General features: G+C 43.8%; 1 protein-coding gene across 1 annotated transcript in view; it reads right to left on the reverse strand.

Annotated features, from left to right (window-relative positions):
• The window catches only part of LOC141147840 (uncharacterized), a 151,139-nt gene that overhangs the window by 59,244 nt on the left and 66,547 nt on the right, over positions 1 to 25,348 (reverse strand). The window contains exons 3-7 of the mRNA XM_073635005.1: positions 11,997 to 12,020; positions 10,805 to 10,948; positions 7,075 to 7,340; positions 6,871 to 6,996; positions 4,340 to 4,517 (exon numbers count right to left, since the gene is read on the reverse strand). Of these exons, the coding sequence (XP_073491106.1) occupies positions 4,340 to 4,517; positions 6,871 to 6,996; positions 7,075 to 7,340; positions 10,805 to 10,948; positions 11,997 to 12,020 (738 nt within the window). The remainder of the gene's footprint in view (positions 1 to 4,339; positions 4,518 to 6,870; positions 6,997 to 7,074; positions 7,341 to 10,804; positions 10,949 to 11,996; positions 12,021 to 25,348) is intronic.

A 25,348-nucleotide genomic window follows, 5' to 3' on the forward strand; every position in this document is an offset into this window, starting at 1 on the left:
CCCAAAATTGCACCAAAAGTGTCCGATCTGTCCACTATGATGTCGCAGTCATGATAAAAATTGCTGATTGCAGACATTACTAGTAAAAAAAATTATTAATAAAAATGCCACAAATCTATCCCCTATTTTGTAGACACTATAACTTTTGCGAAAACCAATCAATATACGCTTATTGAGACTTTTTTTACCAACAATATGTAGAAGAATACATATCGGCCTAAACTGAGGAAAAAAAAATGTTTTTTTATATATTTTTTGGGGATATTTATTATAGCAAAAAGTAAAAAAATAATGTATTTTTTTTTCAAAATTGTTGCGATTTTTTTGTTTATAGCGCAAAAAATAAAAACTGCAGAGGTGATCAAATACCACCAAAAGAAAGCTCTATTTGTGGGGAAAAAAGGACGTCAATTTTGTTTGGGAGCCACGTTGCACGACCACACAATTGTCAGTTAAAGCGACGCAGTGACGAATCGCAAAAAGTGCTCTGGTCTTTGGGCAGCCAAATGGTCTGGGGCTTAAGTGGTTTCACCTGTGCAGGATTGTGGAATGTTCCTGGGGCTCTACATGAAGTACTGCAGCGTGGAATGTGGCAAGATAGCTGCTTGGAGGTATCCAGGACCAGCGTGGAGCACAAGCAGCCGGGACCGTTTGTAAGTAGGAGTTGTTCGTAAGTCAGGGACTGCCTGTACTTGAAACAGTTCTCCATAACATAGTTTGATATTCATGACATTTTGTGTTACAGGTAATGATATACAATTCAAAAATAAATAGGTGGGGGTATAGAAGAGGGCAGGAAGAAAGATCAGAGGGGGGGAGGTAGGGACAGTGACTTTGGGGGGAAAATGCAGCTGTCAAAGTTAGAGATCCGATTCCACTGGTAGCCCCTAGCAGAGGGTAACCAATACTATACGTTAGGGTTGTCCCGATACCACTTTTTTAAGACCGAGTACAAGTACCGATACTTTTTTTCAAGTACTCACCGATTACCGATACTTTTTTTTAATGTCACGTGACAGTTTTTTGGGGGGGGGGTTTTACAAATTTTTTTTTTTGTTTCTTTACAATGCTTTCTTTTTTTTTTCTTTTTTTTAGGGAGGGAGGGGGTGGATGGTGTCTGTGTGTTTTTTATTTTATTTTTTATTATTTTTTTACAATAATTTTTTTATCATTTATTGCAATACTTTTTTTTTTTAATCAGCCCTGTTGGGGGGGCTTTGTGAGATATCAGGGGTCCTAATAGACCCCTGAAATCTCCCCCTTGAGACAGAGAAAGAGACCGAGGATAGAAATTCCCCAATTCCTTTCTCTGCAGCCTCAGCTGCACTGAAAATGAATGGAGAGAAGACAGCAGCTCCTCTCCATTCATAAACTGAGACATCGTAATCACAGGAGATTACAATCTTTCAGTTATATGAACAGACAGAGTCAGTGATCACTGACTCTATTCATACAGAAAAGGAAGGAGGATGACATGGAGAGGGACAGCAGAACGGAGGGGGACACAGAGGAAGACTGGAGTGGGACAGCAGCAGAAAGGGGGGGCAGCAGCAGAAAGGTGGGGGACAGCAGCAGAATGGCGGGGGACAGCAGAAGAACAGCGGGGGGACACGGAGGAAGAAAGGAGGTAGGCAGCAGAACGGAGGGGGACAGAAGCAGAATGGCGGGAGACACAGAGGAAGAAAGGAGGGGGACAGCAGAACGGAGGGGGACATGGAGGAAAAAAGGAGGGGTACAGCAGAACGGAGGGGGACACGGAGGAAGAAAGGAGGGGGACAGCAGAACGGAGGGGGACAGCAGCAGAACGGAGGGGGACACGGAGGAAGAAAGGAGGGGGACAGCAGAATGGAGGGGGACAGCAGCAGAACGGCGGGGAACAAGGAGGAAGAAAGGAGGGGGACAGCAGAACGGAGGGGGACAGCAGCAGAACGGAGGGGGACACGGAGAAAACTGGAGTGGGACAGCAGCAGAAAGGAGGGGGACAGCAGCAGAAAGGTGGGGGACAGCAGCAGAACCACGGGGACAGCAGCAGAATGGCGGGGGACACAGAGGAAAAAAGGAAGGGGACAGCAGAATGGAGGGGGACAGAAGCAGAATGGCGGGGGACACAGAGGAAGAAAGGAGGGGGACAGCAGAACGGAGGGGGCATGGAGGGGGACTGGAGGAGGATGTGGTGACAGTCAGCGATGATCATGTGTGGGTGAGTTACAAGCACCGATCACTGCTGTATAGATTTCACTAAAGCAGCTGAAAGGGGGGAGAAGCTTGTAACTCCCCCACTCACCGATCACCGCTGACTGTCCAGGTATCGGGTGAAGTATCGGGAGCATTTGTCCAAGTACAAGTACTCGGGCAAATGCTTGGTATCAGTGCCGATACCGATACTAGTATTGGTATCGGGTCAACCCCACTATACATTATATATTATACATCTAGATCTAAGCAGTTATGCTCCCTAAGTAGAAATCCTGTTAAGGAGAGGGTCAGAGGAGGAGTAATGAAGCCAGATGTACCATAGTTTGGTGTATTTGTCCCATGTATCTCCCACCTTAGCCTGCAGTTCCTCCATAAGCATGGTGTCGTTGATGATGTTTACCCATTTATGGAGGGGGGAGGGGATAACTTCTGATTTCCAATGTAGCATTATGGCATGATGAGCGGCTGACAGAAAGAACCTGAGAAGGCACTTCTTATGTGAGTTCATTGGACCAGGTAGGATAGAGAGGAGGGCTACCTTAGGGGAGGGAACGGGCAACTCATTATACATGTCATTGTAAATTTCAAAAATGCAGTTCCAAAACGGGCGAACCCAACCACACTCCCACCACACATGGAGGTAGGTGCCCTTTCCTCTGTGACAGGGCCAGCAGACATCCGAAGTGCTGGGGAACATTCTGTGGACTGTGAATGGGTCCCTGTACCACCGGGATAGGGGTTTGCGATTCTTCTCCTGGGTGAATCCGGAGATAGATGTTTTGTGTGTGACTGTGAATGAGGTATGCCATTATCCCGGGGATATTTCAATCCCCAAGTCTCTGGACCACCTTTGCGTAAATTTAGATAGCACATTATGGGTATGGGACAGAATTTCTTTGTAGATCAGAGAGAGGGTATGTCTGAGGGTCTGAGAGAACATTTACACATTAAAAACAAGTCTAATAAACACATTTTGTCATCAAACATTTGTAAGTGTAATGTTTAAGCAATATAATTCAATTGGGGGGGAGATGGTGTGCATACAGTTTCAATTCTACTCTGAAGAATTTTAGATAAAAGCTTTTAGAGATGATGAATATAAAAATGGTGAAAATCCCATCCCATAAAAAAAGAATACAATTTCTTCTACATGTGTGTATTGATTTTACGCCATCCACAAAGTATTATCTCCATAGTAACACCAAGCTAGATACATGCCTTACCTCCAACATATTAATAATTATGCAAAAAGGAAGTTCCGGACAGTCACACTCCAGAATATAGCCTTTATTGTAAAAAAATCCCAAAATACAAGCCACAGCAGAAAATGGGACAAACGAGCTGATGCGTTTCACACTTAACAGTGCTTAATCATAGCTAAGATTTACATTTAAGATATCATAGTCAAGGTTCTCATATCATAAACACTTTCGAGTTGTCATATTCATGTACCATTATTAGGCATTATTGTGATGTCATAGTGAAAAACGAACAACTTGCAACTACGGGGTACCCAATATGCATGAAATTCATATCCTTCCTACCAGGCACACAGCCAATGGGAAGTATTTGGCACAAACACATGTATAGTAAATGAAAGTGTGGGGTTTTCCTGGAGTCCAAAAGCACCTGTGTTGACAGACTTTTGTTCATTCTTTCAATGGGTTTTGCATCCCCATACAAGTCTATGATAATGCAAAACCTGCTTGAAGCATGTCAAATGTAGGTCAAAAGAAGGTCAGCTCTAGGTCATATGCACCTGTCACTGGATTCTGAAGGATCTTAGAAGTATTTCAAACAGATCTCAATATGACACCATTACCACAAGCTCAGAGCCCATCAAAAAAGGCAATTACAATGACCTGGATCCAGGGTCATTAATGTATTAAATGTGTTCACATCTCAGGTTTCTGGTGAGCTAATAAGAAAATAATTCTCTTATACTAAGTTTGGGTTTGACTTTTTAAACAATATGAAACCCACGAACTCACAGAACAATTAGTGTGATTTTTTTGCTTTAAGAATTGATTATCATTTTATGGTAGAGATGGTGGACACCAGTTTGATCTTCTTATATTTTTTGGAATTTATACAATATGTACATTCAGAAATTTGTACTGTAAATCTACGGTCACAAACGTACCATTTGGATCAGAAAGATTAAGATTGAATGTTTCATCTCTTGTGATCAGTAAATATGTTAATGAAGTTGTAACATTAAACACAGCAGTATATATGCCAGTGACATTTTCATTGATGTTCAGGATGCGCACAGATGAGTTTAGAGGTTTAGACAGCAAAAATTCCAGTGAGTGCATTATCTGTCAATAATAAGTGAGAAAAAAACACATACCATTTAAAAAGGAATATCTTTATGGGTACAGACCTTTTGCTACATTTGAACCAGATGTAGAAGTCTCTTAGTACATTAAGGGCTAAAGATAACACTGAGCTATGATGGTTGGTGCCTTGTCCTACAAGAATTAGCCCAGTGGTCACCATGGAAATGTTTTTTGGTTAGTCCAGGCCTTAGTTCTCCATATACTGACCTAGGAACCACCAAGGAGCCCTGGGTTGGACGTTTCTGTAGGATGTTGTGTAATATGGAAAGCTCTAAACCCCACAATGCAGCACTATGAAACTCTCACAAAACTTTGAGGGATTTAGGACATATTGAGATTATATAGATAAGAACATATCAGTTCCCCAGCCTCATCTATTGTGGTTTAAGAGAAAAACTCCCTATAAAAAGCCGGCCTCTGCCAGATTTGCTGAATTTGTTATGTGGCCAGTATTACATTTGTTGGCATCTTTTACTTTCAAAAGTTCAATGTTTCATAAATGCAACGTTTTAAAAAAAAGTATTACAGATTTTCAGGGATCCCTTCCTGCAGTGCCACCATATACTGAGAGAGGGGGGTCTGTACTTTGTGGAGGGGGGTCTGTACTGAGGGAGGGGGGTTTGTACTGAGGAGGCACTATAGTTGGTGAAGGGGGGGTGACACAATGTTTTTCCACACTGGGTGACACCAACCCTAGTGACGTCACTGGTCAATAATAGCCTGAGCTTTGGACATATTTTCCTGAAGGCAGCTAGTGTAGGAGATAGCCAGACAGATTGAGGTAGAGAATTCCAGAGGGAGAGGCTCTGGGGAAATCCTTGAGATGAGCATGGGAGGAGGAGACAAGGGAGCTTGAAAGGGAGGAGGTCTTGAGAGGAGTGTAGAGGATGGTTTGGGTGATATTTTGAGAAAAGATTAGTGATGTAGCTCGGGGCAGAGTTGTGAATGGCTTTCCATGTTGTGGTTAGTATTTTGAAATTAATTCGCTGGGCGATTGGGAACCAGTGTAGGGATTTGTGGAGAGGGGTAGCAGACACTGAGCGGTTGGTATGTTGGATAAGCCTGGCAGCAGCATTTATAAAAGACTGCAGAGGGGACAGCCTATGGAGAGGTTGGCCAATGAGAAGGGAGTTGCATTAGTCAAGAGATATAACAAGGGGCATATTTTAGAGATGTTACAAAGGTGAAGTCTACAAGCTTTTGACAACAATTGGATTGGGGCTGAAAGGATTGGAAAGGATTGAAATTGGATTGGGGCTATTACCTTTTGTACCACCACCCCCTCCCTTTAGAATGTAAGCTCTACGAGCAGGGCCCTCCTGTACCTTTTGTATTGAACTGTACTGTAATTGTGTTGTCCCCCTTATACATTGTAAAGCGCTGCGTAAACTGTTGGCGCTATATAAATCTCATATAATAATAATAATAAAAAGGACAGGTCAGAGACTTGGATTACATGTAGTACCCTGGCATGAGGGGAGGGATTGATGGTTGCATTATTGATTTTGATGGAAAAGTCATGGAGGGGGGGCATGGGCAGGGGGGAATATTACCAGCTCAGTTTTAGAGAGAGATTTAATTTAAGGAACTGGTGCGACATCCATGCTGATATGTTAGTTAGTAAATTAGTAATGCGAGAAGAGACTGAAAGAGTGAGATGAGAAGTAGACAGATAGATTTGGGTGTCATCGGTGTATAGATGGTATTGGAAGCACGAGTGTGCTAACTGGTGCAAGAGTACACATAGGTGCCAGGCGGGCTGTTTAAGCTTCACTATGGCCTTAAGTCATTGCCGTTTGATCTACTATGTTCCCTGAGTTTCTGCTACCCGTTCCTGTGTTGACTTCTTGCTACCGACTTGATCTGCTCCTGACTCTGCCTGAATGCTGCCTGTACCAACCCCTGTCTTGTCTTTGGATATTGTCTCTGCTTGCTCCTTCTGCTCATCTGCCTATCTGCGTGCTGTTACTGACCCTGGCCTGACTTCTGGCTTTTCTTCTGCCTGCTGCATGCACTTGACCTGCCTGCTAGTTGCTGACCTGGATTTACTGAACCTGTTTACGGATTCCTTCCCTGCATCTGAGCCTGCTGTTCTGTGTCATTCTCCTGCTCCAGTCCACTTACCAGTACAACTTCTAGTCTGTCTTCCTGCTGTTCTGGGATGCACAGCCAACAGAAGACCAGCCAGGCACTTGTACTCACTCTGTGCTATGGCTCTTCCTGTTACCTTACCACGGCTCCTAAGCCAGTGTTGTAAGACAAGCCTACATCTGCATGTCAGGCTCCACCACCAGGTATGTTACACTTCCTATGCTTCTAATATGATTCTTACCTTATAATAGTCAGTATATTGCATATTAATAAATTCTCCATAACTAAGAGATGAAATTTCATTTAATACATCTTGCTGGGAAACTCCCAGTATACAAAACCCGATTGGGTACACCAAAAAATAAACCTGTAGAGAAAAATAAAATGTTTAGCTATGGATCAGAGATACGTAGATGATATAAGACTTTACATTGAAGACTCTTACTTGGGACTTCTTTTCCTCCAGCAATGTATGAACATCAGACAGGAGCTGAGTGTCATTGTAATCTGTCATGGAGCCAGCTGTATAAACCCAAATGATGGACTCAGCGGGGGAAATCTCCAGAGCTCTCTTCAGCCCATAGAGGGGGGACTGATTGCAGTTTAGTAGATGGTAATAGTAATTATAATAAGCAGAAATGTCATCCCAATAGTTTTTTGTTATGCTTTGTAAAAAACCACTTGTGTCATTGGTTATAGTCTCAAATGTTTCTGAAAAAAATATTTAAAAATAAAAAAATGAAATGCTGCTGTTATAAAGACTAATAGTAGCATAAGAGATGGTAAGAGAACCCATCAAAGTCTTAATATCCTCAGCTTAGGAATGCTGTTTCTTAACATCAGCTGTTTCTTAACATCTGGTAGAGAATTCCAGAGGGAGAGGCTCTGGGGAAATCCTTGAGATGAGCATGGGAGGAGGAGACAAGGGAGCTTGAAAGGGAGGAGGTCTTGAGAGGAGTGTAGAGGATGGTTTGGGTGATATTTTGAGAAAAGATTAGTGATGTAGCTCGGGGCAGAGTTGTGAATGGCTTTCCATGTTGTGGTTAGTATTTTGAAATTAATTCGCTGGGCGATTGGGAACCAGTGTAGGGATTTGTGGAGAGGGGTAGCAGACACTGAGCGGTTGGTATGTTGGATAAGCCTGGCAGCAGCATTTATAAAAGACTACAGAGGGGACAGCCTATGGAGAGGTTGGCCAATGAGAAGGGAGTTGCATTAGTCAAGAGATATAACAAGGGGCATATTTTAGAGATGTTACAAAGGTGAAGTCTACAAGCTTTTGACAACAATTGGATTGGGGCTGAAAGGATTGGAAAGGATTGAAATTGGATTGGGGCTATTACCTTTTGTACCACCACCCCCTCCCTTTAGAATGTAAGCTCTACGAGCAGGGCCCTCCTGTACCTTTTGTATTGAACTGTACTGTAATTGTGTTGTCCCCCTTATACATTGTAAAGCGCTGCGTAAACTGTTGGCGCTATATAAATCTCATATAATAATAATAATAAAAAGGACAGGTCCTTTTTAATGTTATTTCTAAATAAACCAAATTTTATAAAAAGCTTGTTCATATCCCTCTGGTACCGCAATAGTCCCAATTTCTTTGAAAGAGGTACGACCTAATTGGAGAGGTCTTTGTTCTCTTTCCTCTTTCAACCCCATTTTGCTCTATGCATGTTTAGGATGATGGTACCTATTAACGATATTATATCTTATTCTTCTAACTATGTGGCACACTCTTGAACTACTCAATCACTTCTACATGCCTGCCAAATACCACTGTGTGATGTGATTGGCCCAAGCAAGGATTCAGTGTGAAGCATTGTACATATCATGCTCTTAGATAGTGTTGTTCATAACCTGCTCCTTACTGCTGCACTCTGTATGCTGTGCTTTATGTTTTACTCATCATGACCGCTGTACTCTATGCTGTATGTTGCATAATCCTGATCACTGCACCCTATAAGTTGCGCGGCTCACTATATATTCTGCTCTAAAACTTGTGCTTTACACTACATACCCCTGACCTCTGCACAACATAAGATGTTCTATGCATTACATTCTTCTGACCAAAGTGTCTGTTGTTTCAACAGTTAATGCTTGCTTAGTACTCCCCAGCTCTTTTAATTTCCCCTAATGAAAGTCTCAGACAGTATGTTAGCTTGATGTTGATAATCTGTTTGCAGAAAAGCAGATGTAATGGAAGAGTTTCAATTTATTTAAAATTAAAGTTTGTCTTGCGTCTTTTAGGGTCCTACCAATTCCCTGAAAAAGCATAGTGGGTCAGTGGAACATCTATGTCTTTGTGTAGACAGCCACCATGCTTCCATATACATTTGGGAAGTGGTGTCACTTCCTAAACCTCTCCTAGCTATCACATCAGAGACTGAGCGAGATAGCAGGTAAATATAGACAACCCACTAATCATTGCATGTAGGGGGAAGAATGCACATTGGTTCAAGAGCAGAGAGTAAAGAATTGTAGTCACTGCATCCAATACCCAAGCTCTACTGCTAATGATGCTGTCTGTGGCTGAAGACCAGTGCTCATGGCTGGGATGTGCAGTCCCTTAGCACTGTAACACTTATAGATAGACATGAGTAATTTGTTTTGTTCCAAATTCGTTTTTTAACAAATTTTCAACAAATTTGTTAATTTGAAAATATCCAAATTAACGTAAAACCTTTTAACAATTTTTTCTGGGAATTCGTAAATTTAAATATTCGTAAATTTGTAAATTCAAATATTCGAAAATTCATTAATTCGTAAATTCGTAGATTCTTAAATTTGAATATTCTAAAACTTGAAAACTTGGAAATACATAAATTCAGAAATTCTAAATTCGAAAACCCAAAAATCCGAAATTTCGGAAATTCGAAAATCTGAAGATAAGAACGAAGATTCAAAAGAACGAAAATCTGAAAATAAGAATGAAAATTGAAAATTTGAAAACCTGAAAATTGGAAAATCTGAAATAATAACTATGAATCCCTAACTATAAATATAGGTAAATTATAGGTATTAGAAATTTGGTTGTTAGTCAATGTAATGAATACGAATTTATCCAAAGTTACAAATTATCCAAAATAACGAATGCCACATCTAAACAAATGGAATGGAATGAAATGAACTAATAATAATAACAATAATAATAATAATAATAAAAAACTTTTATTAATATTATTATTATTAGTTCATTCCATTCCATTTGTTTAGATGTGGCATTCGTTATTTTGGATAATTCGTAACTTTGAATAAATTCATATTCGTTACATTGACTAACAGCCAAATTTGAAAGGAAATTCCAATACCTATAATTTAATAGTTAGCTATTGTTAGTTAGTTAGTTAGTTAGTTAGTTAGTTAGTTTGATTTTATCAGATTTTCATTCTTTTGAACTTTCTTATTTTCTTTCTTATTTTCAGATTTTCGAATTTTCAAATTTCTGAATTTTATAATTTACAAGGTTCTGAATTTTAGAATTTACGAATTTCTGAATTTTAGAATTTACTAATTTCTGAATTTTAGAATTGACGAATTTACAAATTTTTTATTGACGAATTTACAAATTTTCGAATTTTCTGAATTTGCAAATTTTCTAATTTACGAATTTTCTATCATAACGAATGACTTGAAAAACAAAAAAACAAATACAAAAAAACAATGAAACGATAAACAAACACTTTTTTTGGCAGTGCACATGTTTACTGATAGATATGAGCTTGCATGTGTGTTCATTTTGTATTTTAACATGCTATGAGTATGACCACTGTGGCCAAATGTGTTTGAAGCTTTTTACTATGTGACCTTATGTAGCCAACAAAGATTTACAATGTTCGAGAACACCTGGTTGCCGGCTCATATCTGTCACAGTAAAGAAGTGTGCATCATTTCAGGAGTAGAGACTAAAAAAGTGAGCACCAGTTCAGAAACAACGTTAAATTATTTGAATATGTGTCGGAATGGAGGGTGTAGAGGTGAGCATCAGTATAGTGGCAGAGAGTGAAGAAGTCCATGTCAGGTTGAGAGCGGATGGACATTTCGAGAAATTCACCTCAGTAGTCAGCTTGACTTGCACTCACAGACTGATACCAGTGAAATAATTTCTACAAAAATGAGACATTGCTTAGAAATTAGGATATTACAATGTAACAAGTAGTGACTTTTGTATTTACCGGCATAGTCCAGGATTACTGAAGTAAATTGTCGTGTGACACAGGGGAATCTGGCTGATACAGAATTCAGAGCTTTCTCCAAGTAGGATGAATAACCATAGTACATCATAAATCCATCCATCACTACAGTAAGGGAGGTCCCCTCTGTAACATAAATACAACAATGTTCTATTGAATTTTCATAAAACACATTCAGGATCACTGGTAACATTGTAACCAAATCTCTCGGTCTGTTTTGGCACTTAATTTGGAAAATGTATGTTGTTGGAACTGTAAGGTGGATAAAGTTGGCAGTGACATACTGGGGTTGATTTACTAGACCGAGAGCACTCGGAATCTGGAGCAGCTGTGCATGGTAGGCAATCAGATTCTAACCTCAGCTTGTTCAATTAAGCTTTGGCAATAAAACCTGGAAACTGATTGGTTTCTTGTTCAATATGTTTATTAGTTTTCAGGAAGAACAGAAAAAAGAAGGGGGGGGTGAACAATGTCAACCATACAGTAGGACAAAGGAAGTAGGGTCATATGTATGGGTATAACTGAAAGAACAATTATAATAAACATTGCAATCTATTTCAATGCTTGAGTTCAAGGTTAGGAGAATCCTTTGATAACCTAATCTAACAACCCATCTGGGAACAAGCTGTGTCGTGAGGGCGAGACGATTCAGCCAACCTTTGATCTCATGTATAAGAATTCTGTAGGTCAGTAAGGAGCCAACTCACACTTTCAAAGTGTGGTCCTTAAAATGGACAAAAAAGTAAACAGGTAGCTTAATCACTTCCCACCTGGGCTATAGCAGATTGACAGCTGGGAAGTGGTTCTGTTATCCTGAATGGGTGTCATATGACGTCCAGCAGGATATCATGCCTGCGCGTGCCCGAATTTTGGCCTGTCTTCGGACCTGAAACGAACCAAAAGACGCACAGGGCCCCTGTGCAAATTCCCACCGGAGCCACATTGGAGATATAGAAAGTAATTCACAATCTCCTGCTATTGCGAATTGGATGCAGGGATCCCACATCTAATTCGCAATAGTGTGAACCCAGCTTTAAGATAAGAAGAACCCAGACATCCCCCACTACATGTGACTAAGTAAGGGGTTCATAGTAAAAAAAAGACCATAGTAAATAAACACACACAAACATTTCACAAATCCTTTATTAAATAAAAAAGTCACTTGATGACATACCTCTCTGTGTACAGTTTTGAGTACCTGAAGAAAAGGAAAAAAAAATATATATCAGATCCATACAAAAGCATTCTTCATTATAAAAAGGGGCAACAACTTTAACTGTTCTGTTTTCTTTCTCCCCCCTCCCATCATAATAAGTGCATATATTTTTTTTCCCCTTTTTTTTTATCCTTCAATATTTTTATTGTTTTAAGTTTTAAGAAGTAATAGCTGAGTCGCCAAAAAAAGGCGTATGGAATTATCTGAAGAAGAAATAGATATTAATAGTAGGGATGGTCCCAATGTCGGGTGTTCGCCTGTTCGCCAAATAGCGAACAATTTGGGGTGTTCGCGGCAAATTCGAAAGCCGCGGAACACCCTTTAAAAGTCTATGGGAGAAATCAAAAGTGCAAATTTTAAAGGCTTATATTCATGGTATTGTCATAAAAAGTGTTTGCGGACCTGGCTCCTGCCCCAGGAGACATGTATCAATGCAAAAAAAAGTTTTAAAAACGGCCGTTTTTTCAGGAGCAGTGATTTTAATAATGCTTAAAGTCAAACAATAAAAGTGTAATGTCCCTTTAAATTTTGTACCCGGGGGTGTCTATAGTATGCCTGTAAAGGGGCGCATGTTTCCCGTGTTTAGAACAGTCCGAGAGCAAAATGACATTTCTAAAGGAAAAAAAGTCATTTAAAACTACTCGCGGCTATAATGAATTGTCGGTCTTGGCAATAGACAAAAAAGTTCATTGATAAAAACGACATAGGTTCCCCCCACAGGTGAACCCCGAACCAAAATAAAAAAAAAAAATGCCTGGGGTCCATACCCCTTCAGGTCTGGTATGGATATTACGGGGAACCCCGTGACAAAATTTAAAAAAAATGGTGTGGGGGTCCCCCTCGAAATCCATACCAGACAAGGGACTGGTATGGATTTTAAGGGGAACCCCGCACCAAAAATTTTTTTCGGTCCATCAGAGCGAAAGAAGAACAAGACTTCGTGGGACAGTTTTAGTTTTAAATTTTTTTAATAAAGGACTTGTCCCAAGGCATGTATTGTCTTTTTTTTTTACCATTTTCACACTTTTTTTGTGAAATGGTAGGGGTACATTTATACCCCCTTACCATTTCACACAGGGGGGCGAGATATGGGGGTTCCCTTGTTAAAGGGGGCTTCCAGATTCCGATAAGCCCCCTGCCCGCAGACCCCCACAACCACTGGCCAAGGGTTGTGGGGATCAGGCCCTTCTCCCCATCAACATTGGGACAAGGTGCTTTGGGGGGCTACCCCAAAGCACCCTCCCAATGTTGAGGGCATGTGGCCTGGTACGGTTCAGGAGTGGGGGTACTCTCTCGTCCCCCCTCTTTTCCTGTGGCCTGCCAGGTTGCGTGCTCGGAAAAGGGTCTGGTATGGATTTTCGGGGGGACCCCATGCCATTTTTTAAAAAAAATTGGCGCGTGTTCCCCTTAATATCTATACCAGACCTGAAGGGCCTGGTATGGAATTTGGGGGGGACCCCACGCATTTTTTTTTTAATTTCGGTTCGGGCTTCCCCTGTGGGGGAATCCCATGCTGTTTTTATCAATGAACTTTTATGTGTATTGCCGGGACCGACAATTCATTATAGCCACGAGTACTTTTAAATGACTTTTTTTCCTTTAGAAATGTAATTTTGCTCTCGGACTGTTCTAAACAATTTGGCTTCCTTACAGACTCTCAGATGAAAAAATGTCTGAAGTATGGCGAAAGTTCTAGACCAAAGTGCAAACAACTTAGGGCAGGATGACCATGTGTGAAGAACATCACCCCATTGTCACACAGTTCCTAAACATCTATCATTATAGATAGAGTCTGCAATGGGATATGCTGTACGTACCAGAACCCAATACCACCTAAAGAGGACTTTTTTGGCAGATTCCAGGCTGGTGGTGTTGAAAGAGCATTTAGCTATTAATGACCAGGCTTTGCTCCAGTCCTCCAACCATAGACCCTTATCCGAACACGCAACCTGGCAGGCCGCAGGAGAGAGCCCCCCCTCCTGAACCATACCAGGCCACATGCCCTCAACATGGGGAGGATGTGCCCATGTTGATGGGGACAAGGGCCTCATCCCCATAACCCTTGCCCGGTGGTTGTGGGGGTCTGCGGGCGGGGGGCTTATCGGAATCTGGAAGCACCCTTTAACAAAGGGGACACCCAGATCCCGTCTTCCCCCTATGTGAATTGGTAAGGGGTACATTGTACCCCTATCATTTCACAAAAAGAAAGTGTCAAAATGTTAAAAAACCACAGGAGACGGCTTGGGACAAGTCCTTTATTACAAATAAAAAAATAAAAAATAAAAAAGAGATTCCAGCAATGTAATCCAATAAATCCATGCTCCTACTCCAGAGATGTAATCCAATTCTCGATCTCCAGCGATGGATGATCTCCAGAAACTCCAGCGAGGAAAACGCACAGGATCCTGCCTCCACCGGAGGCACCTAGCCAATGACGCAGTGCCAGCTTGACAGTTCTTATGTAGCTTAGGGCAGGGCCACCCGTCACTTGACCCCATCCCCCTCTGACAAGGGGAAACGCCGTGGTTTCCCAGTGACGTGCACGGGTGACCCCGCCCCCCTCTGATGCAACGCTGGATTCCTGTGGTTACTAATAACACTGAACCTTGGGGTACACCAATAACACTGAACCTTGGGGTACACCACTAATAACATTGAACCTTGGAGTACACCACTAATAACACTAAACATTGGGGTACACCCATAACACTGACCCTTGGAGTACACCACTAATAACACTGAACATTTGGGTACACCCATAACACTGAACCTTGGGGTACACCACTAATAACACTGAACCTTGGAGTACACCACTAATAACACTGAACATTGGGGTACACTGACCCTTGGAGTACACCACTAATAACACTGAACCTTGGGGTACACCCATAACACTGATCCTTGGGGTACATCCATAACACTGAACCTTGGGGTACACCACTAATAACACTGAACCTTGGGGTACACTACTAATAACACTAAACCTTGGAGTACACCACTAATAACCCTGAACCTCGGAGTACACCACTAATAACACTGAACCTCGGAGTACACCACTAATAACACTGAACCTTGGGATACACTACTAATAACACTGAACCTTGGGGTACACCACTAATAACACTGACCCTTGGAGTACACCACTAATAACCCTGAACCTCGGAGTACACCACTAATAACACTGAATCTCGGAGTACACCACTAATAACACTGAACCTTGGGATACACTACTAATAACACTGAACCTTGGGGTACACCACTAATAACACTGACCCTTGGAGTACACCACTAATAACACTGAACATTGGGGTACACTCGTAACACTGACACTTGGAGTACACCACTAATAACACTGAACCTTGGGGTACACCCATAACACAGAACCTTGGCGTACACCACTAATAACATTGAACCTTGAAATACACTACTAATAGGGATGAGCCGAACACCCCCCGGTTCGGTTCGCACCAGAACCCGCGAACGGACCGAAAGTTCGCACGAACGTTAGAACCCCATTGACGTCTATGGGACTCGAACGTTCGAAATCAAAAGTGCTCATTTTAAAGGCTAATTTGCATGGTATTGTCCTAAAAAGGGTTTGGGGACCCGGGTCCTACCCCAGGGGACATGTATCAATGCAAAAAAAACTTTTAAAAACGGCCGTTTTTTCGGGAGCAGTGATTTTAATGATGCTTAAAGTAAAAAAAAAAAAGTGAAATATTCCTTTAAATATCGTACCTGGGGGGTGTCTATAGTATGCCTGTAAAGTGACGCGTGTTTCCCATGTTTAGAACAGTCCCTGCACCAAATGTCATTTTTAAAGGAAAAAATCTCATTTAAAACTGCTTGCGGGTTTAATGTCATGTCGGGTCATGGCAATATGGATGAAAATCAGTGAGACAAACGGCATGGGTACCCCCCAGTCCATTACCAGGCCCTTTGGGTCTTGTATGGATATTAAGGGGAACCCCGCACCCAAATTAAAATAAGGAAAGGTGTGGGGCCACCAGGCCCTATATACTCTGAACAGCAGTATACAGGCGGTGCAAACAAGACAGGGACTGTAGGTTTGTTGTTAAGTAGAATCTGTTTGTAATTTTGAACATTTTTAACGTGTTTAGCTCCAGCCAAAAAATCTTTTCTAAGCTTTTTGGAAAACATAGGGAAGGGTTATCACCCCTGTGACATTTGTTTTGCTGTCTTTCCTCCTCTTCAGAAGATTTCACCTCACTTTTTTGTCCCAATGAAAAATGTTTTTTGAAAATTTGGGTTTTTTTGTGGAACAAGGATTGGAAAGCATCAGTGGAAAGGAGAAATTGTTTTCCCATATTAACTCTTACAGGAAAGAATTTCCCTTCCTAGGGGTAGATTTCATCTCACTTCCTGTTGTCTCCTTCCGTTTGCAAGTAGGAGTCGTTTGTAAGTTAGATGTTTGAAAGTAGGGTCCTGCCCTATATACTCAGCAGAAATTTGGGCCTTAGGTGTTGCTGTGGCCACAACACTGTAAGCCCTCACAGGGCCCTGCTGTGAAATATTAGATCAAGAATTGTAATTACATGCCCCTGTTGAACAGGAGCTGAAAAATTAGGCCTTAGGCACTGGTGCTGGTGCCACAACACTGCAACCCCTCACAGACACTCTAGTTGGAACGCAGGAACGAGCCCTGCTGCAAAGTATTGCTTCAAAAATTGTAATTACACGCCCCTGTTAGACAGGGGCAGAAAAATTGGGCCTTAGGCACTGGTGCTGGTGCCACAACACTGCAACCCCTCACAGACACTCTAGTTGGAACGCAGGAACGAGCCCTGCTGCAAAGTATTGCATCAAAAATTGTAATTACACGCCCCTGTTAGACAGGGGCAGAAAAATTGGGCCTTAGGCACTGGTGCTGGTGCCACAACACTGCAACCCCTCACAGACACTCTAGTTGGAACGCAGGAACGAGCCCTGCTGCAAAGTATTGCATCAAAAATTGTAATTACACGCCCCTGTTAGACAGGGGCAGAAAAATTGGGCCTTAGGCACTGGTGCTGGTGCCACAACACTGCAACCCCTCACAGACACTCTAGTTGGAACGCAGGAACGAGCCCTGCTGCAAAGTATTGCATCAAAAATTGTAATTACACGCCCCTGTTAGACAGGGGCAGAAAAATTGGGCCTTAGGCACTGGTGCTGGTGCTACAACACTGCAACCCCTCACAGACACTCTAGTTGGAATGCAGGAACGAGCCCTGCTGCAAAGTATTACATCAAAAATTGTAATTACACGCCTCTGTTAAACAGGGGCTGAAAAATTGTGCCTTAGGCACTGGTGGTGGCGCCCAGAACCAAAAATGTTCTTACAAGCTATCAGCGTGATGATTGAGGAGGAAGAGGATAATTACTCAGGGATAGTCACTCAGCATCAGCATAGGCAGTCTTTGAAGGGATCTGAGATTTCAAAAAAAATTATTCGGTTACATCAGCATCAGGTGCTTGGTAGCTGGTGGTGATCCAAGACTCATTCATTTTTATGAAGGTCAGCCGATCGACCGAGTCGGTGGACAGACGCACCCTGTGATCGGTTACCACGCCTCCAGCAGCACTGAATGTGCGTTCCGAAAGAACGCTGGATGCAGGACAGGCCAGTAGCTCAATTGCATACTGTGCAAGCTCTGGCCAGTGATCCATCCTCAAGACCCAGTAACCCAGAGGATTTTCGGTGGGAAAGGTGTCCAAGTCTGATCTTGCCCCTAGGTATTCCTGCACCATGTAAAACAGACGCTGGCGATGGTTGCTGGAACCGATCATACCTTGGGGCTGCGGACCAAAAAATTGTCTGAACGCATCGGTCAGACGGCCACCTTCTCCACCGCTCCTTCTTTGACTGACCGAAGCCTCAGCAACACGTTGTCCAGAAACAGGAGTTTGTAACCTCCCAGTCTCTGGGAACGCGTTGCACAGACCTTTCTGCAAGGCCTCCCGAAGATGTTTCATCCTCTGCTCCCTCTGCGATGGCAAGATAAGGTCCGCAACCTTACCCTTGTAATGTGGATCAAGGAGGGTTGCCAGCCAGTATTGGTCCTTCTCCTTGATACCACGAATACGAGGATCCTTACGCAGGCTTTGCAGGATCAGGGAGGCCATGCAGCGTAGGTTTGCTGAGGCATTCGGTCCGGAGTCCTCTGGGTCACTAAGAACGACATGGTCCGCAGCCACCTCCTCCCAGCCACGTACAAGTCCATGTGTTTCTTGGGACTGATCCCTTAAAGACTGCTGCTGATGCTGAGTGCCAGGCTCCACCTCCATACTGACACAATCTTCCTCCTCCTCCTCTTCCTCCTCGTCCTCTTCCTGTGTGATCGGCGGGCACGCAGGAACACTGTCTGGATAAAGGGGGCCTTGAGAGCTAAGGAAGTCCTCCTCTTCCTGCCTCTGTTCTGCCTCAAGTGCCCTGTCCATTATTCCACGCAGCGTGTGCTCCAACAGGTGGACAAGGGGGACAGTGTCACTGATGCATGCACTGTCACTGCTCACCATCCTCGTGGCCTCCTCGAATGGTGACAGGACAGTGCATGCATCCCTGATCATGGCCCACTGGCGTGGGGAAAAAAAAACAAGCTCCCCTGACCCTGTCCTGGTGCCATAGTCGCACAGGTACTCATTGATGGCCCTCTGCTGCGTGTGCAGCCGCTGCAGCATGGCCAACGTTGAGTTCCACCTGGTGGGCATGTCACAGATTAGGCGGTTCTTGGGCAGGTTAAACTCCTTTTGGAGGTCCGTCAGCCGAGCACTGGCATTATATGACCGGCGGAAATGCACACAGACTTTCCTGGCCTGCCTCAGGACATCCTGTAAGCCCGGGTACCTGCCCAAGAACCGCTGCACCACCAAGTTAAGGACGTGAGCCAAACAGGGCACATGGGTCATTTGTCCCTGTCGGAGGGCAGAGAGGAGGTTGGTGCCATTGTCGCAAACCACCATTCCTGCCTTAAGTTGGCGTGGCGTCAACCACCTCTGAACCTGCCCCTGCAGAGCTGACAAAACCTCTGCCCCAGTGTGGCTCCTGTCCCCCAAGCACACCAGCTCAAGCACCGCATGGCATCTTTTGGCCTGCGTACTTGCGTAGCCCCTTGAATGCCTACGGAGCACCGCTGGTTCCGAGGAAGAGGCCATGGAGGAAGAAGAAGAGGAGGGGGTGGAGGAGAGAGGTGTGTCACAATCAGCATTTTGGAGGCGTGGTGGCGGAACAACCTCCAACACTACTGCACCTTGTCCTGCATCCTTCCCAGCTGCCAGCAGAGTCACCCAATGCGCCGTGAAACTTAGGTAACGTCCCTGTCCATGCCTGCTGGACCATGAGTCAGCGGTAATATGCACCTTACCGCTGACCGCCCTGTCCAGCGAGGCATGGACATTGCCTTCCACATGCCGGTAGAGAGCCTGAATCGCCTTCCGTGAGAAAAAGTGGCGTTTGGGTACCTGCCACTGAGGAACCGCACATTCCACAAACTCACGGAAGGGGGCAGAGTCTACCAACTGAAAAGGCAGCAGTTGAAGTGCTAGCAATTTTGCCAAGCTAGCATTCAACCGCTGGGCATGTGGATGGCTGGGAGCAAACTTCTTTCGGCGGTGCAGCAGCTGGGGCAGGGAAATTTGCCTGGTACAATCTGACGTCGGTGTACCAAAAGCAGATTGCCCACAAGTACTTGGCTGTGACACACCTAATTCTACACCTTCATTCCTCTCACTGCAGGTCTCAGAGAGGACTGAAGGTCTAGTGGGGTTGGAAATCTCAGCTGATGAGGAGCAAGGAGAGATCCTCTTTGTTCTTTGGTGTGGGTCTTTTAGATACGCTTGCCAACGAACTGCATGGCAGGTCAACATATGTCTGGTCAAGCATGTGGTACCCAAGCGGGAGATGTTTTGGCCACGCGAGATACGCTTGAGACATATGTTGCAAATAGCAGCGGTGCGATCTGATGCACTCGTCTCAAAAAAGGCCCACACCAAAGAACTTTTTGAATAACGCGCAGAGACTGCAGCGCCCTGCACATGTGGAGCTTTGGGGTGTGATGCAGTCAATGTGCTGCCCTTAGGCTGGCCCCTGGAGGGCATCCTGCCTCGTTGGTGATGTGCCGCCGCCTCCTCCTCCTCCTCCTCCTCCTCCTCCTCTCTCCTATCAGGCACCCACGTTGAGTCAGTGACCTCATCATCCCCTCCCTCCTCATCACTGGAGCAAACCTGGCAGTATGCTGCAGCAGGGGGAGCATGACTGCCAGATTGCTGTCCTTCTTGGGCACCCCCTCTGTCCGTGCTCATGTTACTGCCTTCATCAAGCTCAGTATCATCATCAGAGCCTTCCAAACGCTGGGCATCCTCCTGGAGCATGTACCCAACACTGTGGTCAAACAGTTCGAGGGAATCCTCATGAGGACATGGTGGAGCTAGGGAAGGAGTCACTGATGACATTGAGCTGAGGGAAGAGGCCGCTGCTTTGCCAGACAAAGCACCCTGGGCATGGGTGAGAGAGGATGAGGAGGATGAGGACGGCTTGGTCATCCACTCGACCAAGTCTTCCGCATGTTGCGGCTCAACACGGCCAGCTGCCGAAAAAAAGGCCAAGCGTGTCCCATGGCCACGTGCTGATGAGGATGCACCGTCTCCACGACCAGCACTAGACACAGAGCCTGCTTGCCCTCTCTTATTGGCTTGTGACTGTCTGCCTCTCCTTCTTGGCCTTCCAGACATACTAATGGCCTGTAGCTGCACTAAGCTGGGATAGAACACCTGTAATTTTCTTCAAGTAGCTTTATATACTGTAACCAGACAAGCCTGCCTGTCAGTAGGAAGATAACAGGAACGGATCTAGCTGAACACTGTGAGCAGGACGCACTGTACTAAATGTAAATAGTCTAGCTGCCTGACCGTGGTACTAATAGGATCAAATAGAACACCTGTAATTTTCTTCAGGTAGCTTTATATACTGTAACCAGACAAGCCTGCCTGTCAGTAGGAAGATAACAGGAACGGATCTAGCTGTACACTGTGAGCAGGACGCACTGTACTAAATGTAAATAGTCTAGCTGCCTGACCGTGGTACTAATAGGATCAAATAGAACACCTGTAATTTTCTTCAGGTAGCTTTATATACTGTAACCAGACAAGCCTGCCTGTCAGTAGGAAGATAACAGGAACGGATCTAGCTGAACACTGTGAGCAGGACGCACTGTACTAAATGTAAATAGTCTAGCTGCCTGACCGTGGTACTAATAGGATCAAATAGAACACCTGTAATTTTCTTCAGGTAGCTTTATATACTGTAACCAGACAAGCCTGCCTGTCAGTAGGAAGATAACAGGAACGGATCTAGCTGTACACTGTGAGCAGGACGCACTGTACTAAATGTAAATAGTCTAGCTGCCTGACCGTGGTACTAATAGGATCAAATAGAACACCTGTAATTTTCTTCAGGTAGCTTTATATACTGTAACCAGACAAGCCTGCCTGTCAGTAGGAAGATAACAGGAACGGATCTAGCTGAACACTGTGAGCAGGACGCACTGTACTAAATGTAAATAGTCTAGCTGCCTGACCGTGGTACTAATAGGATCAAATAGAACACCTGTAATTTTCTTCAGGTAGCTTTATATACTGTAACCAGACAAGCCTGCCTGTCAGTAGGAAGATAACAGGAACGGATCTAGCTGAACACTGTGAGCAGGACGCACTGTACTAAATGTAAATAGTCTAGCTGCCTGACCGTGGTACTAATAGGATCAAATAGAACACCTGTAATTTTCTTCAAGTAGCTTTATATACTGTAACCAGACAAGCCTGCCTGTCAGTAGGAAGATAACAGGAACGGATCTAGCTGAACACTGTGAGCAGGACGCACTGTACTAAATGTAAATAGTCTAGCTGCCTGACCGTGGTACTAATAGGATCAAATAGAACACCTGTAATTTTCTTCAGGTAGCTTTATATACTGTAACCAGACAAGCCTGCCTGTCAGTAGGAAGATAACAGGAACGGATCTAGCTGTACACTGTGAGCAGGACGCACTGTACTAAATGTAAATAGTCTAGCTGCCTGACCGTGGTACTAATAGGATCAAATAGAACACCTGTAATTTTCTTCAGGTAGCTTTATATACTGTAACCAGACAAGCCTGCCTGTCAGTAGGAAGATAACAGGAACGGATCTAGCTGAACACTGTGAGCAGGACGCACTGTACTAAATGTAAATAGTCTAGCTGCCTGACCGTGGTACTAATAGGATCAAATAGAACACCTGTAATTTTCTTCAGGTAGCTTTATATACTGTAACCAGACAAGCCTGCCTGTCAGTAGGAAGATAACAGGAACGGATCTAGCTGAACACTGTGAGCAGGACGCACTGTACTAAATGTAAATAGTCTAGCTGCCTGACCGTGGTACTAATAGGATCAAATAGAACACCTGTAATTTTCTTCAAGTAGCTTTATATACTGTAACCAGACAAGCCTGCCTGTCAGTAGGAAGATAACAGGAACGGATCTAGCTGAACACTGTGAGCAGGACGCACTGTACTAAATGTAAATAGTCTAGCTGCCTGACCGTGGTACTAATAGGATCAAATAGAACACCTGTAATTTTCTTCAGGTAGCTTTATATACTGTAACCAGACAAGCCTGCCTGTCAGTAGGAATTTAACAGGAACGGATCTAGCTGAACACTGTGAGCAGGACGCACTGCACTAAATGTAAATAGTCTAGAAGATAACAGGAACGGATCTAGCTGAACACTGTGAGCAGGACGCACTGCACTAAATGTAAATAGTCTAGAAGATAACAGGAACGGATCTAGCTGAACACTGTGAGCAGGACGCACTGCACTAAATGTAAATAGCAGGAACGGATCTAGCTGAACACTGTGAGCAGGATGCACTGCATTAAATGTAAATAGTCTAGATAGAAGATAACAGGAACGGATCTAGCTAAACTGAATACAGTGTATATATATATATGCAACACCTGGGATGCATATATATACACAATACACTGTAAGTGCAGCTAACTGACTGACTGTTCTGCCTAATCTATCTAACTCAAATCAAATGACACTGTCTCTCTCTCTCTCTATCTCTCAGCACACCGGAACACACACTACACAGGGCCGCCGTGCAGGCGGCCTTATATAGTGTGGGGTGTGTACTAAATCCCCTGAGCCATAATTGGCCAAAGCCACCCTGGCTTTGGCCAATTACAGCTCTCTCTACTGACGGCGCTGTGATTGGCCAAGCATGCGGGTCATAGTGCATGCTTGGCCAATCATCAGCCAGCAATGCACTGCGATGCCGCAGTGAATTATGGGCCGTGACGCGCCACACGAATTTAGCGCGAACGGCCCATAACGTTCGCAATTCGGCGAACGATCGAACAGCCGATGTTCGAGTCGAACATGGGTTCGACTCGAACACGAAGCTCATCCCTAACTACTAATAACACTGAACCTTGGGGTACACCACTAATAACATTGAACCTTGAAGTACACCACTAATAACACTGAACATTTGGGTACACCCATAACACTGACCCTTGGAGTACACCACTAATAACACTGAACCTTGGGATACACCCATAACACTGATCCTTTGGGTACACCCATAACACTGAACCTTGGGGTACACCACTAATAACACTGAACCTTGGGGTACACTACTAATAACACTGAACCTTGGGGTACACCCCTAATAACACTGAACCTTGGGGTACACCTCTAATAACACTGAACCTTGGGGTACAACACTGAACCTTGGGGTACACCCATAACACTGAATCTTGGGGTACACCACTAATAACATTGAACCTTGGAGTACACCACTAATAACACTGAACATTGGGGTAGACCCGTAACACTGACCCTTGGAGTACACCACTAATAACACTGAACCTTGGGGTACACCCATACCACTGAAGCTTAGGGTACACCACTAATAACACTTAACCTTAGAGTACACCACTAATAACACTGAACTTTGGAGTACACCACTAATAACACTGAACATTGGGGTACACCCGTAACACTGACCCTTGGAGTACACCACTAATAACACTGAACCTTGGGGTACACCCCTAATAACACTGAACCTTGGGGTACACCTCTAATAACACTGAACCTTGGGGTACAACACTGAACCTTGGGGTACACCCATAACACTGAATCTTGGGGTACACCACTAATAACATTGAACCTTGGAGTACATCACTAATAACACTGAACCTTGGGGTACACCCATAACACTGACCCTTGGAGTACACCACTAATAACACTGAACCTTGGGGCACACCCGTAACCTTGACCCTTGGAGTACACCACTAATAACACTGAACCTTGGAGTACACTACTAATAACACTGAACATTGGGGTACATCACTAATAACACTGAATCTTGGGGTACACCACTAATAACACTGAACCTTGGAGTACACCACTAATAACACTGACCCTTGGAGTCCACCACTAATAACACTGAACCTTGGAGTACACCACTAATAACACTGAACCTTGGAGTACACCACTAATAACATTGAACATTGGGGTACACCGTAACACTGACCCTTGGAGTACACCACTAATAACACTGAACCCTTGGGGTACACCCATTACACTGATCCTTGGGGTAGACCACTAATAACACTGAACCTTGGGGTACACCCATAACACTGAACCTTGGAGTACACCACTAATAACACTGAGCCTTGGAGTACACCACTAATAACATTGGGGTATACTATTAATAACACTGAACCTTGGAGTACACCACTAATAACACTGAACATTGGAGTACACCACTACTAACACTGAACCTTGGGGTACATCACTAATAACACTGAACATTGGGGTACACCCGTAACACTGACACTTGGAGTACACCACTAATAACACTGAACCTTGGGGTACACCTGTAACACTAACCCTTGGAGTACACCACTAAAAACACTGAACCTTGGGGTACACTACTAATAACACTGAACATTGGTGTACACCACTAATAACACTGAGCCTTGGGGTACACCACTAATAACACTGAACCTTGGGGTACACCACTAATAAGACTGAACCTTGGGGTACACTACTAATAGCCTTAGACCAGTCAGAGTATGAATCATTAATCACCACTCTCTGAATACCATCTTTGAGTCAGTTTTCTATCCATTTACAGACTGAAGACCTTTAGCCCTTAAAGTGGACCTTATCTCTCCTTTTGCACTTTACATATTATAATTCTCCTCCCATATACATTATTAGATATCTTTTTTTTTAACCACTTGCCATCAAATCACGAAC

Source organism: Aquarana catesbeiana, linkage group LG06, assembly GCF_042186555.1.
Source record: "Aquarana catesbeiana isolate 2022-GZ linkage group LG06, ASM4218655v1, whole genome shotgun sequence".
NCBI lineage: Eukaryota > Metazoa > Chordata > Amphibia > Anura > Ranidae > Aquarana > Aquarana catesbeiana.